The 16,672-nt window shown below is 42.8% G+C and overlaps 2 protein-coding genes across 4 annotated transcripts in view; one reads left to right on the forward strand and one right to left on the reverse strand.

Moving 5' to 3' along the window:
• The window catches only part of POLD2 (DNA polymerase delta 2, accessory subunit), a 48,931-nt gene extending 45,128 nt beyond the window's left edge, over positions 1-3,803 (forward strand). For both annotated transcript variants that reach the window (XM_033950199.1, XM_033950198.1), the window contains exons 9-11: positions 1,335-1,462; positions 1,870-1,971; positions 3,306-3,803. In XM_033950199.1, coding sequence (XP_033806090.1) covers positions 1,335-1,462; positions 1,870-1,971; positions 3,306-3,463 — 388 coding nt within the window. In that variant the 3' untranslated portion in view covers positions 3,464-3,803. The remainder of the gene's footprint in view (positions 1-1,334; positions 1,463-1,869; positions 1,972-3,305) is intronic.
• Positions 3,804-6,812: 3,009 nt separating this feature from the next.
• Positions 6,813-16,672, reverse strand: part of AEBP1 (AE binding protein 1) — a 119,060-nt gene continuing 109,200 nt past the window's right edge. For both annotated transcript variants that reach the window (XM_033948756.1, XM_033948757.1), the window contains exons 22-24: positions 12,603-12,742; positions 11,225-11,324; positions 6,813-7,498 (exon numbers count right to left, since the gene is read on the reverse strand). In XM_033948756.1, coding sequence (XP_033804647.1) covers positions 6,951-7,498; positions 11,225-11,324; positions 12,603-12,742 — 788 coding nt within the window. In that variant the 3' untranslated portion in view covers positions 6,813-6,950. The remainder of the gene's footprint in view (positions 7,499-11,224; positions 11,325-12,602; positions 12,743-16,672) is intronic.

The following is a 16,672-nucleotide window of genomic DNA, read 5'->3' on the forward strand; positions in this document are numbered from 1 at the left end:
TGCCGGTTAAGTGCCATTAAACTGGCCAGAAGCTGTTCCTGGACGGTTGCATGGGTTTAAATATCGGGCGGTTAGTGTTTTATTTATTTACTGGTGACTTTTGCACTTCAGCTCAATAAGTTATGAATGTTGAAAATGTTCTTTAAGTGATTTTCTTTGGCTACAAAATATATGTATTTCCTGATGTTTTTGTGGTGCATAGTTTATAGGATAAAAGTCATACACACATGATATAAATAATTGGCAGTTAACATGTGTAATAGTGCACCTAAATTGCTTAGCATCTGTCGGTGGGGGGGCATACACATGGGCATGTCATGGATGTAGCTGCATTGTGTTTGAAGAAGTCATTTAAAATTGTTCTATATGTGGTAGTTATGGCAGGTATGGAGATCAGGGGAGGGGCAAGGAGGAGAGGGGATTGGGGGTGCCCCCTTCCTTAATTTGTGCCCTGGGCCCCAGCATGACTGAAACCGGCCCTGGTGGGGAGATTTGATTCCAGATGTCCTAAGACAGATTAGAAATTAGGATATGAAGTGAAAGTCATAATGTGCTCTTGACCTCTGGCTGACACTTCACTTCTCTTTCATAGTTTCAAATGCAGCCTAGATCAGGCATTGCTAAAATGATTGGTGGTCAATAGCTTTTTTTTTCTACTGAGTTTCTGAAATGAGTTATAACCTAGTTCCCAGTGGACAAATATACACAACTGACACACTGCCAGATAGCCTCAGTCAGCAGCTTTCATCACAATAATCTTCCGTAGAATTTTAAAACCATAAGGAGCTTCTGGCTATCTAAATTGCCAGTCGGGGGCTAATTTGACATATTAAGAAGCACTTAACTGGATAGTACCACTGAACATGTCCCGTTAGCGCCCAACTAGAAACTGGCTATTTTGGGGGTGTCCACATACATAGGACCGTGTAAAAGTCAGTCCTGTTTTCATATAGTGCCCCATGGCTGGCTAAGTGCTGAATGTTGCACTTAACCAGCTATGGTCTAACTTGTCACAAAACCAAAAGTTCAATACTAGATCCTGGACATGACCTGGCATTAAATTTCCAGGCCTAATGCTGAGCGCTGCTGGTTGAATATCAACCCTGTGTGTGTTATATTTGCTGGCACTTCAAAAAAAATTATCGCCTTCTGGCAAACTCCCAACACAACAGAATTACTTAAGAGGTGCTTTCCACTGGACAGTGTCTTGTGAATGGATATGTTGTGTCATATGGGATACAGGAAGCCACTTCCTTGCTTCAGCCTATGGCTCATAGGACATAAGGCACTGAAATTTCAGCCATTGTAACTGTGATTTCTATCCCCCCCTTCAGGTTTCTGGGGACCTCAGGACAGAACATCAGTGATATTTTTAAGTATAGCAGCATGAAGGATTATATGGAGATCCTGGAATGGACTCTGAGGATCGGGCATATCAGCCCCACTGCCCCAGACACACTGGGTAAGGGCAAGCAAAGCCTTAATTCCTTACACAGTCATCCTACTAGGACCTGGACATAGCATGAGTGGAGCTCTAGACTCCCCTTCATTTGGGCACTCACTAGAACAAATCAAGGAAACCTAAAGTAATTTCTCTTACCTTTTAATACCTAAATAGCAGTCCATTTTGTTTCAGATCATTTTAAAATTTGTGTGCTGTATCTGGAAAACAAAATCATCACTAGGCGCACTGAGGAGCCAATTGTGATGCCCAAATTTTGTTGTAACAGTGATTAATGAGGAGAGAACAGTTCTCCAAAGTGGAATTTGGTGCACTATAGCTTGTGATTTTAAGCAAAATAATCTTTATAAGAGGTTAGTCTTTCTGTATGACGATAAGTACAGAGTTCATGGGGATCTCTTTTTCAGGCTGTTACCCGTTCTACAAGTCTGACCCCTTCATCCTGCAGGATTGCCCTCATGTCTATTTCTGTGGCAATGCCCCAAATTTCAAATCAAAGGAGATTAGAGGTAAGAGGACAACCCTGACAAGTCTGGAAGCAGGATTGGGCACATTCTGTGGATGTGTGGATGTCATTAGCAGTCATAGCATGAGACACAACTGCTGTCAGATTTTTCAACTTTGTGGAATTTGATGCAGTATAAGATAAAAAGCAATACCTGCACAAGGGCTATTAGGGGAGGCATTTGTTTCTTAAGACATACTACTTGGCCATTTAGAAAGTAGATACACCTAATTGTGGACCCTATGCCCTGGAAAGGATATGGTATCAAGACCCATGCACACAGCTGTCTGGATGTATCATGCTCCTCCTAGAGTCATACACATGGCTCTTTCAGTGCATCTCACATCCAATCTGCAGCATCCTTCTGTTACTCCCATACTTGAGATCCCAAACACAGCACCATCACTGCACCTCATAAGCTAATCTCTAATTCTTTCTGATTTTTCAGTGATAAGCTTAATTAGAGGCAAATCTGTAACTTCTAAAACTGTGTGCCCTTTTGTATCTTATATATAATGTTGAATGTTGCATTAGATTAAAGATCAACTATTATATACATGTGTGTTTTGTTTAATGATTATGTATGTACATAGGTGGCAAACTGCTTAGATTTTAAAATAATGTGAGCTATACTTTTTTAAATAAATGAAGTAAACAAACATCTGTATTTTCTGACTATAAAGTCTTTGCCAGAAGATTTGAGAACTATGAGTTCCTATAATCTTTTCTGGAAACATTTAAAGACTTTCAAAGTAAAAACTGCATTCTCCAGCATTCATTGATAGACTGTTAATTCCGTATACAACCCCTAGAGCGCTTTGCAATTCCCTCAATTCGTCAGTTAGTGTACGATACAACCCGTAAAACAATCTTCTCGGTAGTAGCTCCCATGTTGTGGAACTTGCTTTCATTAATTATGAGACAAACCAATATTGCTAAATTCATATCTAACCTTAAAACCTTTCTTTTTAAAGACGCCTTTGAGGTTTAGGCTAGGAGCACGATTTCAGCTATTTCTTCATGCCCTTTTGTTTTTCCCTTCGCTGCTGATTTTTTTATTTTATAGAAACATTGTAATTCCACCTGCCTCCCTTTGTATCATGTAGTTTCCCCTGTTGTCCTTATTGTATTTTAACTGTATTGTCAGACCCCCCTCCCCCCTGTTGTTAGATTATTAAATAAACCGCTTAGGATGGTTAAGCGATATATCAAACTTAAATAAATGTGAAACTTGTTTATTAAATTTTTGTCGTAATTTTTTGTTATTTGAACCATTTTGAGAGTTGACAGAAAACAAAACGTTCTTTCTCTTTCTTCCCTTTTCCAATTGGCTACTAGGTAAAGATGGTCAGCGGGTACTTCTGCTCACCATCCCAGAATTCTGCATATCACAAATTGCCTGTTTGGTAAATCTGTACACTCTAGAGTGCCAGCCAATGTGCTTCTCAAGTTTTGGCGCCAAGGAGGACATTGGAGAGATGGATCTCAGCCATTGACAGCATATGGAAGACGAATGGGCAGGAACTTGTCCACCTTTGTCTTGAATTCCTGGAGAGTGTTTTCCCCTATAACAGATTCCGGAAAAGCGTTCCTGTATTCTGTTCTAGAAAAGTAACTGTTTTGGTGTTGGTGAGTAGCTACTGCAAATGACTACTGTAGGAGCTAAAGCAGGATTCATCAAGTGACAGTACCAGACCATCAAGGAACTGTTCTAATAAATTTGGTTTGTGGACAGAGGAGCAAAGGACTGTTACTCATCACCATTTTTATATTGTTTTCTATTATTTTTTTATACTTTTTAATAGAAACATCAATAAATTGAATTTGTGGACTGGTTGATGTTCTGAGAAATGGCCTTGGGAGTGATTTTCAGTAGGTCATCTAAGTTGTAGATTCTGCACACACTGCAAGTCTTTCATTCAGGTAGTTTCTTATTGTATGCATGTATATTTGTACCTGCTGTTTACATGGGTGTAGACCAGGGCGCATGTTTTTGAAAACTGAGTGCATACCTTATTTTCCTAAACATACAACTGGGAGGGAATGCTATGTGAAGTACTGCTCTATGGAGGTCCACACATAACTTTGAACTGGACACAGGTGGACAGTTTGTACGCAGATGACTCAGATAGTCAATATTTCCTGGGTTACTGGCTTGATACTCCTTTCACTGCATATACTGATTAATGTAATAGATAATTAGCATGTTGATAATATGCATGTTTAAACACCCCTTGAGTCGGTCCCTATGTACTTATGCTGTTCAAGCATGTGCCCAGTGAACTAATGGAAAACAGTAAAGAGATGTGATCACTTAGGGCTCCTTTTACTAAGGTGTGCTAGTGTTTTTAGTGCATGCAGCAGATTAGCGTGTGCTAACCCCCACGCTACACGGCTAGAACTAACACCAGCTCAATGCTGGCATTAGCGTCTAGCGCGCGCTATTCTGCGCGTTAAAGCCCTAACGCAGCTTAGTAAAAGGAGCCCTTAGTTTCACACCATTCTTATGTTTTAAGTATTTACTATACTGCCTAACCAGTAAATGCACAAAATACAAGGTAGCAAAGCTTTCCTCTAGTCCACCACTGGTCTGATAAATGCACAAATACAATAAATCAGTCAATCAATATACAAATCCCCACTTTCATACTATTCAAGTTATGATAGTATATTGTTCAATTATCCTTTTCTCTCAGAAATCTCTTTAATTCAAAAAACATTTTTTAGAAAGAGAGTTTATTTTATGTAGTCATTTATCTGGAGAAAGACCTCAATGGCTACACCCAAACAAACATATTTCATTCAAGTTCGGTTTACATGTAGCTAGCCTCGTCAGTCAACCACTCCACTAACAACCATATCAAAATTTTATTTCTGTTTTATATATAATTTCAAAACGAGCATTTATCTTGTTTTTAAAGCTGCTCGGTGCTCTAAAAATTCTTTTTTTAATTAGAGAGGAGATTTGTGAGAGAAAAGGATAACTGAACAATATACTATCATAACTTGAATAGTGTGAAAGTGGGGATTTGTATATTGATTGAGTGATCTGTGGATTTGCTTCACTTAATAATATTTGAAGAAAGAAAAAATGGGCCGCTAAATGCCTACCAAAATACAGTAAAAACAAGAAAAGAATGTCAATTATTAATAGGACATAACAGAGAAGACAAGAAAGCACAACAGCAGAGAAGGGAGCAGGCCATTAGCTCTCACATGGGCAACAGTCTCTGCTATGGTCTGAAAAAGTTGGGTCTTCAATTCCGCTTTGAACCTTAAATAAGGTTTCAGTCGCAAGATGCCTGAGGTCTGCTTTCTTCTCCCATTGCTCTTCCTTTAGTGGATCCCATAAGAACATAAGAATTGCCGCTGCTGGGTCAGACCGGTGGTCCATCTTGCCCAGCAGTCCGCTCACGCGGCAGCCCTCAGGTCAAAGACTAGTGCTCTTAAATGAGTCCAGCCTCACCTGCATATATTCCAGTTTAGCAGGAACTTGTCCACCTTTGTCTTGAATTTCTGGAGGGTGTTTTCCCCTATAACAGACTCCGGAAAAGCGTTCCTGTATTCTGTTCTAGAAAAGTAACTGTTTTGGTGTTGGTGAGTTGCTACTGCAAATGACTACTGTAGGAGCTAAAGCAGGATTCATCAAGTGACAGTACCAGACCATCAAGGAACTGTTCTAATCCCCTTTAACCCACTAATACTGGGATGAACTGACTTCACTTAAATGGAGCTGATAGCTGTCAGACATGTCTGCTCAGCTGCCAAGTGATTATCACAAGGATGTGAAGCCTTTGTAGCCCCCATTATAAGATCAAAATATTCAAATATGTGTTTTATCCCCCTTCCCTTCTTTTTTTTTTTTTTTTTTACAATAATGCAAGATCTGTATTTTCCTGGCCCAACATTATCTAAAACTGATATCTGAATGATTCCACATAATAACTAGCTCTTGCAAACCAGTGAATAGCATTACAGGAACTCAAGCTGTTGTGAATGTTTTCTTTGCAGTTCTTGATTTATGGGTCACTAATCCCTGTAAAACAAAATTCATTGATGCTGTTTGCAGGTAGAGATCAAATGGCCAATGTCCTAAAGGAATAATACAGTATAATACTACAGACCATCTCTATTTCTTAATGTTGGATTTTTTCAACTATCTTGTCCTGTTGGTGCTCACAGACCTCAAAATTTCAATACAACCTACCGAACTTTGAGCCATAAATTGAGAGGGGCACTTTGTGGTTCACAATTTGCTTACCAACCTCCCCCCTCCCTTCTTATATATTTCTGCTAGGTGATCAATATAATATGTACAGCATAAATGCAGAAGGGGAATTTCTTGCCTTTTAAAACTTTGTAGCTTGAGGTGTCTTGAGAGTTTGCCTAGAATTGTGGCTGTTGAAAGTTAGTGGACCTGTAGTAGATTGCTGTTCCAGCACCCTTCCAACCCATAGGGAGTGTGTGGTGCAGTGGTTAGAGCTACAGCCCCAGCACCCTGGGGTTGTGGATTCAAATCCTGCACTGCTCCTTGTGACCCTGGGCAAGTCACTTAATCCCCCAGTGTGAGCCCACTGGGACAGATAGGGAAAAATGCTTTAGTACCTGAATAATTTGTAATCCACATAGAACTTGTAGGATATGCAGAATATAAATAATTAAATAACCACAGATTGCCCAAAAGATTTAAAGGGTGGCATTTGCAATTCTTGTGTAACTTTACCACACATTTGTGTACAGAATTCTGTGGTATCACCCTGGTCAACAACTGCAGGCAATCTTGCAGCAATAAAATTTCCTCTCTCTGTCTGAAGATAGGAACGAGATCTGACTACAACCCAGACATATTCAGAGAAATAAATTTTTATATTATAAAATTTCAGAAGACAGACTTGGTGAAAACACGGATATGGTAGAGTGCACAGGATTAGCATGGCAAACATGTTTTTTTTGCTGTCTTTGGCTGTGCGTATACGAAGCAGTTCAGAAATCGGCAAAGTTCACGGTGTAAGTTTCCATCGTTGTCAGGGGCTGTGCCGTGCCAGTGCCATACTCCCAGGACCCTGTTTCTGTCTCCACCACTGTCTCCGTCTCTGTCACGACCTCCGTATACACTTCCGTCTCCACCTCCCAGGAGGGTGGTTCCGTGCTCCTTGGTGGAAGCGTGGTAGTGACAATGGTGGTGGTTGGTGGTGTGGCTGAAGGGATAGCAGAAGTGGTGGCATTCAACCTGCGGTTCCTCATCTGTTCTCGCCATTTTCTGCGCCGCTGCATGATGAATCGCATGCGGGCACGCTCCCTGGGCGTTGTTGGTTTTCCTGGTATGATAAAACGGATGGGGCGATTTCCATTCATTGCCATGATTTCATGGATCCGCTTCCAGTTGGAACGTGCCAGGACAAAGTTGCAGTGTGTGGCACCAATGTCATAGCCGACGGTACATGTTTTATCGCTGGATGTGTATCCTTCCGCTGTGGCAGTCACTCGGTACTCTCCAGGGTTTAGAACACGCCAGTAATCCCCTCCACTTGCTGTATTAGAGCCAGAAACAAGACAGTGAATTAGTATCATTAAAATTTAGAGAGTTAGCTGCACAGATCTATGGAGGGGTGATGTACCTTTGGATCAACATAAGAATTATCTGACAATGATTTATACACGTTCTTACTTCAGTATTGAATAAGCAATAAACTGATAAGATCTTGGAAGTATATGAACAATACCATTTTTGAATAATTCTCATATTGGCCCCAGTGAAAATTTTCTTTAAAACAGCTGACCAAGTCAGGGGTGGGCGAGAAGCATTTTCATGAAATGGTTCTAGATCTGTGGCCTGGCAGAAAAATGTCACTAGTTGGACAACATCAGATATATATCATAGCCTAAAAAAGAATGTGTGATTGGTTAATATCATTTCTGCATCGACATGCTTGCCTACATCAGTTAAAATGCAGTATGGAACTTTATTCTCCCTATTCGTGGGGGTTAGGGGCAGAGCCGGCCTGCGAATAAGGAAAAATCGCGAATAACTTTTGGCCAGCTCTGACTCACCCCCGGACCTTACCTGGTAGTCTAGCGGTGACGCGGGTCAGGAGTAATCTTCCTACACTCCTGCTCCATGCAGAGCCGTGCTGCTGAGTTCCCGTGGTCTACCGCCTCTGATCGCCTCTCCAATCGGCTCCCCCACCCCACCCCCGCCGCCTCTGATCGCTTCCCTCCAAGTCCTGGGGCTGTTTTTTTTTTATGGCAAGGAGAGATTCTCAGGGGAAGGGGGCCTGGGGGAAAAAACATGGATAATCGAAACCACGAATGTCGAAACCGTGAATAGGGAGGGGAAGTGTACACTTGTGTGCACAAAGTTGTACACATGCAACAGTTTGCACATGTGTGCTGCTTCCACTATCAGGGATGAGTGCACACCTTTTCTGAAGGGTGTGCACTATTATTGGCAAATGATAAAACATAGCTGCCATTGACTCTTAAGACAATGCGTGTCCCAGGAGCTGGTCATTTAAAAAATGGCATATAACAATGTGCCAGAAAGCTGTGGCTATGGATGTGGATGTCTACAACTAGAGCAGCTGAGTTCCATTAGTGTACGTTCCTGTCTTCTGACTAACACCTTTAGTGTATGCATTGGTTGAATCCTTGACTGCTATCCCACTAGCAGTTGGTGTAGCCTAGGGTTCTGTCTTAGGATCTCTTCTCTATTTATACCTCTTCCCTTGGTGCCTTGATTTCCTCCTATGGCTTCCAATATCTCACCTATATGCTGATGATTCCCTGATTTACCTCTCCACACCTGAGATTTCACAAAAAATCCAAGCAAAAGTCTCTGCCTGTTTGCCTGACATTGCTGCCTGGATGTCCAGCCGCCACCTGAAACTAAACATGTCCAAGACTGAGTTGCTCCTCTTTCTTCCTAAACTCTTTGCTCCTCTCCCTCCGTGTAAATAATACTGTTATCGTTCCTGTCTCCTCTGCTCACAACCTCAGAGTTGTCTTCGACGCTGATCTCTCATTTTCTATGCGCATCCAACAGACTGTTAAAGCCTGTCGCTTCTGTCTCTACATCACCAAAATTTGCCCCTTCCTCTCTGAGCACACTACCTGGACCCTTGGCCACACCCTCGTAACCTCATGCTTAGACTACTGCAATGTACTGCTAGTAGGCTTCCCGCTGAACAGCCTCTCCTCTCTGCCATCTGTGCAAAACTGCTGCACAACTCATTTGCCAACCTCGCTACACTCTTTGTTATCTCTCTTCTCAAATCGCTTCACTGGCTCCCTATCCACTTCCACAGACAGTTCAAACTCCTATTACAAACAAGTGTGTTCATTCTGCAGTCCCTCAGTCTCTCCTTATGCACCTCCATGAGAACTTTGTTCCTTGGAGAACTTACTTTTATCTGAACCCTTCTTCACCACTGCCAGTTCCAGACTTTGTTCCTTTCACCTCGCTGCCTGGAATAGTTTACCTGAGTCCATGCATCATGTCTCGTCCCTTTCCTTACTCAAAAATAGACTGAAAGCTCACCTTTCTGAGATGGTCTGCAATGCATTCTCCCTCTGCTCATCATCCTAGCAAGCAGCTTAATCAACTTCTGTTAACTGTAAGCCCTACCATGGCATTCTGTTTGTTTTGATTGATTAGACTGAGCTCATTCAATTTATTTATTTCATTTTCTATCCCATCCCCCTAAGGAGCTCAGAATGGGTTACAGGCTAACATACATAATATACAGTTTACAGGTTAAATTTGTCATAGTTACAGTGCAAGATTTTTCAATACATGTTTTTATCATAATGCAACACATACCGTGGATCTTGTATTAATATACATTCTTTGTAATCTAACAGTCGGGGGCGGGGAGTTAGGTGACGAAGTATGTTTTTTATTGCTTTCCTAAAGTTAAGGAGTCCTTCAAGGGATCTAATCTGTGGGGACAGTTGATTCCAGCAGGGACTTTTTCCTTCATGACTACTTATAGCGCTGTGTACATCTGGTAGTGTTCTAGAAATAACAGTACAGTAAACTCTTAGTTATCCGGCACCATGGGGATTGATGGAGGCTGGATAACTGTTATTTCTGGTTGCTTAAGAGTTACTGTACAAATAGTTTTGTCTCCCTTCCTACCTCACTTTATCATTCTCCCACCCCCAGCATTTGTTCTTCCGTTCTTTCTGGGTCACTTTCTCTCTCCCCTTCTCCCTCCACTTATGGGTCCAGCATCCATCCTTCTCCCCTCCACTGCACCCTGCTGGACCCTCCCCTACACTTCTGGTCCACCTCCTGCCCGTTTCCCTCCCTCCCTCCACATAAGTCTGGCCTCCTGGATCCCACTCACTTACCCAAGCAGCAGTGGCAGCCAGTCAGCAGAGGGAGTGCTGAAAAAAGGCTGCTCGCAGCCAGCCCTGGTAGGGCCTTTCCTATACTGCATCAGAAGTGAAACATCAGAGGAAAAACCCTGCCGGGGCGGGCCACAAGCAGCCTGTTTTCAGTGCTACCTCTGTTGATCGGCTGATGCTGCTGCTTCGGTAAGGGAGGAAGGGGGGTTTGTGGCTTAGGATTGCTGCAGCTGCTGCTATTTCGGGGCTGGAGGACTGCTGCTGCTTCAGGTCTGGAGGGAGGGAGGGAGAGGAGGGCTTGTGTCTCAGGACCACTGCCATTGCTTCAAGGCTCGAGGGAAGGGAGCTCAGGAAAACTCGCTGCTTCCAGGCCGGAGGGAGGGGGTTTCGCGACTCAGGACTGCTGCTGCTTCGGTGCTGGAAGGAGGGAGTAGGGGGGCGGGGTTTGCGGCTCAGGACTGCAGCTGCTTCAGGGCCGAGATTTTTTTGTTTTTTGATGGTTGGGTGAGAGTGCTGTTTGCAGGGAACCCTCTCGCCTCCTGCCCCAGCCGATTCTAAGAATTTTTACCTCCCTTCTGCCTCCCCATGTACCTTTAGTTCCCTGGTAGTCCAGCGGTGAACTGCAGCAGGAGCAACCTTCTTTCACTCCTGCTCGTGCAGAGCCGCTAGCTGATTGGCTGCCACTATAGCATGATACGATTTTATAATTCTGCTTATTTTTATAATTCTGCTTGGAGTTAAAGTATATTAATTTGATGGATTTAAAGTAAAAATGATTTCGAACTGGGATTCTGAAAAGTCTTGAGCCAACCCTGCTGCCAGCCATCTTATCCAGGTTTGTGTAGTAGTAGTAATGAAGTGCAAAATGCTAAGAATTGGAGGGAGGAAAATAAATTACTGCTCTGTACCTGTTTTCACATCGTGCTTTATTTCTGCAATAGATATGGTGGCATTCGCAATGGGATCGCCTTGCTGATCTGTCACGACTCCTTTAATGCCACGATGCACCTGTAACAATAAGTCCAAGACAGAATGAATCACAGATCTCCAAATTGGCATTCTATGCAAAATATGATCCGTATAACTATTTCTGTGATACCTGCTTAGGTCAACTATTTAGTTCTTTTTGCTTTTAAACCATTTTGGCTCATTGGCTGATATTGACACCAGGTCTTTTAGATCCTGTTTGGTTGTTGATAATGAAACCGAATGATAATGACTCATTGGCAAGTGCTATCACATTAAAAAAGACATTCTCATAACAGTCAATGTACCAATCTCAGAGTAGATAAAAGGATGATGTTCAGGAAGAATGAATGTCACTACCACTATCTGCTGCTGCTATAGACTGATCTCCCCTCCCCCTTCACATTGGTGGACAATGAGGGACAACTGCCTTCTGCCTTAGCCATGGGAGACAATGCCCGATACTGTCAATCTAGCACTGCAAAGGAAGACTGCAGCATGCAAGGGTGCTGTATAACTGCTTATTTGATAACTTGAAACTTTTTATTATTGTTGTGCAGTTAACACAATTCTGGGTTTTATATCAAGCTGACCTGCTGTACACCATCTTGGATTCAGGGAAAAAATTTTCATAATGATTCAATTTTCCCATCCAATCGGGCATTTTTTTAAACGTCCTGGCAGGTTTATTTTGTAGTCTTTCCACCCCCTTTTGCCCTCTCCACCCCCACGCCCTTGCAGTGGTGTAAACAAAATAAAAAATGCTTTTCCTCTCTCTCTCTGTTAGATCCTAGCTCATGCTCACTGTCTAACACAAGCTCTGGCAAGATACACATTTTAAATCTGACATATTGTAATCACTAAATAGAAAATACAATTTTTTTTCTACATTCCACTGCCATATCCAGCATTCCCCACTGTCTACCATCTCTGTGCCTTGTGACCTGGGTCAAACCTGACATCATTAGTGACACAGCAAGGGGAAGGCCCCAGCGGGGAAGGCTGTGAAGCAGCCCAGTCAGAGCGCCGCCACTGCTGCTGCGTTAGGAGACCTTGGAGGTATGTCAGGTTTTACTGAGGTGGGGGCTGCTGAATTGGTGAGTCTGATTTTCTCAGACAATGAGTCAATTCGAATCAATTCACTGAAGTGAATCGTTGAATCAGGCAGCACTGTTCTTGGGTGAATCTCTTCATAAAGGCAGTTAATAAACCCCAATCAGTAAATTCATTCAGTTTGAGATCTGGTAGTTTGGAATGATTACCTTGCAGCATACATTAATAAGCACTCTCATATTCTGACATTCAAGTATATGAGTCTACCTGTTCCATGAATGACAGCAAAGACTCCTTATTATGCTCCCATTCTTCTGGCAGCTCATTCTCATGAGGGAATTTATCGCAGCCCAGGTAGATGGAGAGCTCCAGACAGTTGGTATGAAGATAACTGAAATCATTCATGCCTTGAATAAATACCAGAATAAGAACACATCAGCATTTCCCCTTCTCAGCAACACACCACTATTAACATTCCCCATTACCTCCTAGTAGGGGCCGAGTAAGAGAAAGTAGATAGCATGGATAGGCAGACTAGATAGGTCATATGGTATTTAAATGCTTTCATTTTTTTTTCTATCACTGCAGCAGTAGTAAAGTTAACTTAGAATGGAGACAAAAGGCAACCCTCAATGCCTCTTGTCCTGCTTTTCTGAAGTACTTAGCTGGTAATCAGATGCAGGGTGACAGGACAAAGAGGAAGACCAGCAGCCCATCAGTGTATGTTCCTGTCTTCTGACTAAGAAATCAGTAAGACCATGTGGGTCCACTCCGATCTGAATTTTGGCTGATTCTGAAAGAGCTATTATGCACTAAAAATTTTGCATGTATATGATTCACATCCCTCTTTCCTTTTTTTTTTGGGGGGGGGGCGGGAGGAAAGAGGGTAGGGGATCATTTGGGGGGTAGCACTTGGTGGGCTCTGTTGGCAGGAGATAGTAGGCATGCCTCCTGCAGATTATTTTCTCACATGAGGGGGGTCTGCAAGGCAGGAGGGAGTGAATATCCCTCCTGCCGATTTTCGCTGGGGGGGGGGGGGGTCGGTCCCTAGTGCTGGTTCATTGGAGAGATGTCAGAGAGGACTGTCATTAGCGGGGATAGGGGTGTGTTTTTCTTTTTTTTTTAATGGGGCAGATAGTGGAGAGTGTGGCGCAGTGGTTAAAACTACAGCCTCAGCCTCCTGATCCTTGTGCCCCTGGGCAAATCACTTAATCCCCCATTGCCCCAGGTATATTAGACAGATTATGAGCCTGTTGGGACAGACAGGGAAAAATGCTTGAGTACCTGAATAAATTCATGTAAACCATTCTGAGCTCCCCTGTGAGAACGGTATAGAAAATTGAAAAAAATAAATAAATTGTGTATGTGTAACACATGCATAGCATCTATATTCCCATTAAAAAAAAAGTGGCAGTAAGTCAGGTAAGCAACTGGTCTTGACCAGTCACTTTTTTTGATCGCCTTTTTTTTTTTTTTTTTGTGCACCAATTGCTCAGGTAGTTTGCTTGGGGTTTTAATATAGCTAATTTGCATGGCCAGATTGGAAAATGGGCGATCGTGGTGAGCCGTTTTGTGCATCGGGTTGGCAAATGCGATCATCGCTAAAGCAGTCAAAACTGGTTTAGTAACAATCCCTGGCTTGAGTGCATTTAGGCCTAACACCTTAGTATATGCACTGGTGAATCCTCCTTGACTGCTATCCCACTAGCAGTTGGTTAATTTATTACAGATTAATTACACCACAGCTAAGGGTTTTCTTAAAAGGGGTATTTTGGCAGAGAAATGGCAGTGCTTTTTTTAAAATCTACTATATGTTATCTTAGTCATAACAAATGTATTTATTTTATATGACCAGTAGGAGACACTACTATTACCTAAATCAGGGGTGCCCAACACGTCGATCGCGATCGACCGGTCGATCGGGAAGGCAACGCCAGTCGATCTCGTGTTGCCGTTCCAATCGGCTGGCCGATCAGCCTTCCTCTCCCCAAGGTTCCCCACCAGAATCTCCCCAAGGTTCCCCACACACACTCATTCTTGCTGCGCCCTTCCTGCCCGACTGCCAGAACCTGTCTTCCAACTGGGGGATGAAGTCACTTCCTTCGGGAGAAGGCGGGAGGGAGGTCTAGGGAAGTCACGACCCTTGAGAGCTGAGCGCCGGCTGCCCCTGGCGGAATTGACAAGCCAGACTGGAGAAAGGCGGTCGGGAGCAGGAGGTGCTCTGCCCAAAAATGCCGGAGCTGCTGCTGCTGCTCTGACGTCTTGAGCCTGAAAATGGGAAGTTGAGTGTCGTGCTAAAAAGAGACTGGAACGGCTCTCATGGAAGACTGGCTTTTTTTCTTTTCTTTTCCTCGGCCCTGGGGATCCAGAGATTTGGGCCTGCAGAAGCCTAATGCTGACTAGCATTCCTCTCCCGACATCAATTCTTACATCGGAGAGGAATTTCTGGGCCAGCCAATCGCTGCCTGGCTGGCCCGGAACTTCCTCTCCGACATCAGAATTGAAGGGGAGCAGAATGCTGGTCAGTGCAAGGCTTCTGCATGCAGAGCTTGGGGGGCGGTGGCTTGGAGGCCTGTTCCCCGGTGGCGACGGCAAACCTAGTGGCTTGGGGGAGGGCAGGGAGAAAGAAACAAAGGGGGCAAGCAGGGAGACAGAAAGAAAGTGGGCATGGAGAGAGAGAGAGAGAAAGAAAGAACAGGAGGCAGGGAGAAAGAAAGAAAAAGTTGGGGGAGAAAATGAGGTATGGAAGAGAGAAAGCATATAGGAGGCTGAAAGAAGGAGTGGGCTGAAATCAGAAGATGTCGGAAGAAGTGCAGCCAGAGTGAAGTGAGAAGAAGTTAGAAGAAGAAAGTGCAACCAGAGACTCATGAAATCATCAAACAAAAGTAGGAAAAATTATTTTATTTTCAATTTAGTGATCAAAATGTGTCTGTTTTGAGAATTTATATCTGCTGTCTATATTTTGCACTATGGCTCCCTTTTACTAAACCACAATAGCGGTTTTTAGCGCAGGGAGCCTATGAGCGTCGAGAGCAGCGTGGGGCATTCAGCGCAACTCCCTGCGCTAAAAACTGCTATGTGGTTTAGTAAAAAGGGAGGGGCTATATTTGTCTATTTTTGTATGGTTGTTATTGAGATGACATTGCATAAAGTCATCTGCCTTGACCTCTTTGAAAAAAACCCGGAATATGAATGATAATTAACATTTTCTCTGCCTTTCAATGTGCTTTGTGGGGGTTTAAAAAATGTTTTATTGTTGGTAGATCATTTTGACTTGGTCATTTTAAAAGTAGCTCGCAAGCCCAAAAAGTGTGGGCACCCCTGACCTAAATAGCTCTGATCTCTGATGTTGACTAGGAAAGGAGAAAGAAATTCAAGGGGCACTGAAATTTAACACTGAAGAGAGAATTGCAAATATGTTTAAACATGAACATAAAAGAGGTCACCACTACCTATCCATCTTGAGTTAAGCTTACAGTAAACATTAATTTATACACCTTACAATAAGCTCATAACACAGAATGCAATACTACTAGTTAGTGTGCAGTAGAATTAGCTTCCCATTGCTTTACTCTCACTGAAAACCCATTTATTTGACAAATTCATTTAAACTTCCTCAAAAGATTTCCTCTACGTCTACTTGCATACTCCTACCTCCTGTTTTATATACTCTCCCTAGTACCTAAGTTATTTTGTCAGAGTAGGTCTTTGATTTATATAATTACGTTACAGGCCTTTTTGTTTACTCCTACTTCATGCTCATGATGTAACTTCGCTGCATTCATGCAGCCTCTCTTGTTGTAAACCGTCTTGAACTGAAAGGTTTGACGGGATATAAATAAAGCTAATACAGTGATAACCTTGGAATCCAAACGCCTCAGAATTCAAACAACTTGGAATCTGAATGAAAAATTCAAGCAAATTTTGCCCCGGAATCCGAACGCTGCTTTGGAATCCGAACACCCTGCACGTTATTCGTGTGTGTTTGTGTGTACGTTTCCCCAGCGCTCGGGCCACCCATAGGTCATTCAGTTCATTGTCGGAAGCTGTAGTGAAAGCATCTCGTGTGATTTTTGCCTTTGTGTAGTGTAGTGAGAAAAATACTGTACTGTATTATTATTATTTGTGTATTTACTGTTAAAATTTGAGTTTGTGGGACCCAGGAACGGATTAATCCAGTTTCTATTATTTTAAATGGGAAAAATTATCTTGGAACTCAAATAGGGTTATGGAACAGATTGCGTTTGGATTCCACGGTATCACTGAATCTGTGTATGATGTAAAATTATGGGGATAGGTAGATCTGGAGTGCTGTGTTCTGTCATGCCAAGGAACCT

Source organism: Geotrypetes seraphini, chromosome 6, assembly GCF_902459505.1.
Source record: "Geotrypetes seraphini chromosome 6, aGeoSer1.1, whole genome shotgun sequence".
NCBI lineage: Eukaryota > Metazoa > Chordata > Amphibia > Gymnophiona > Dermophiidae > Geotrypetes > Geotrypetes seraphini.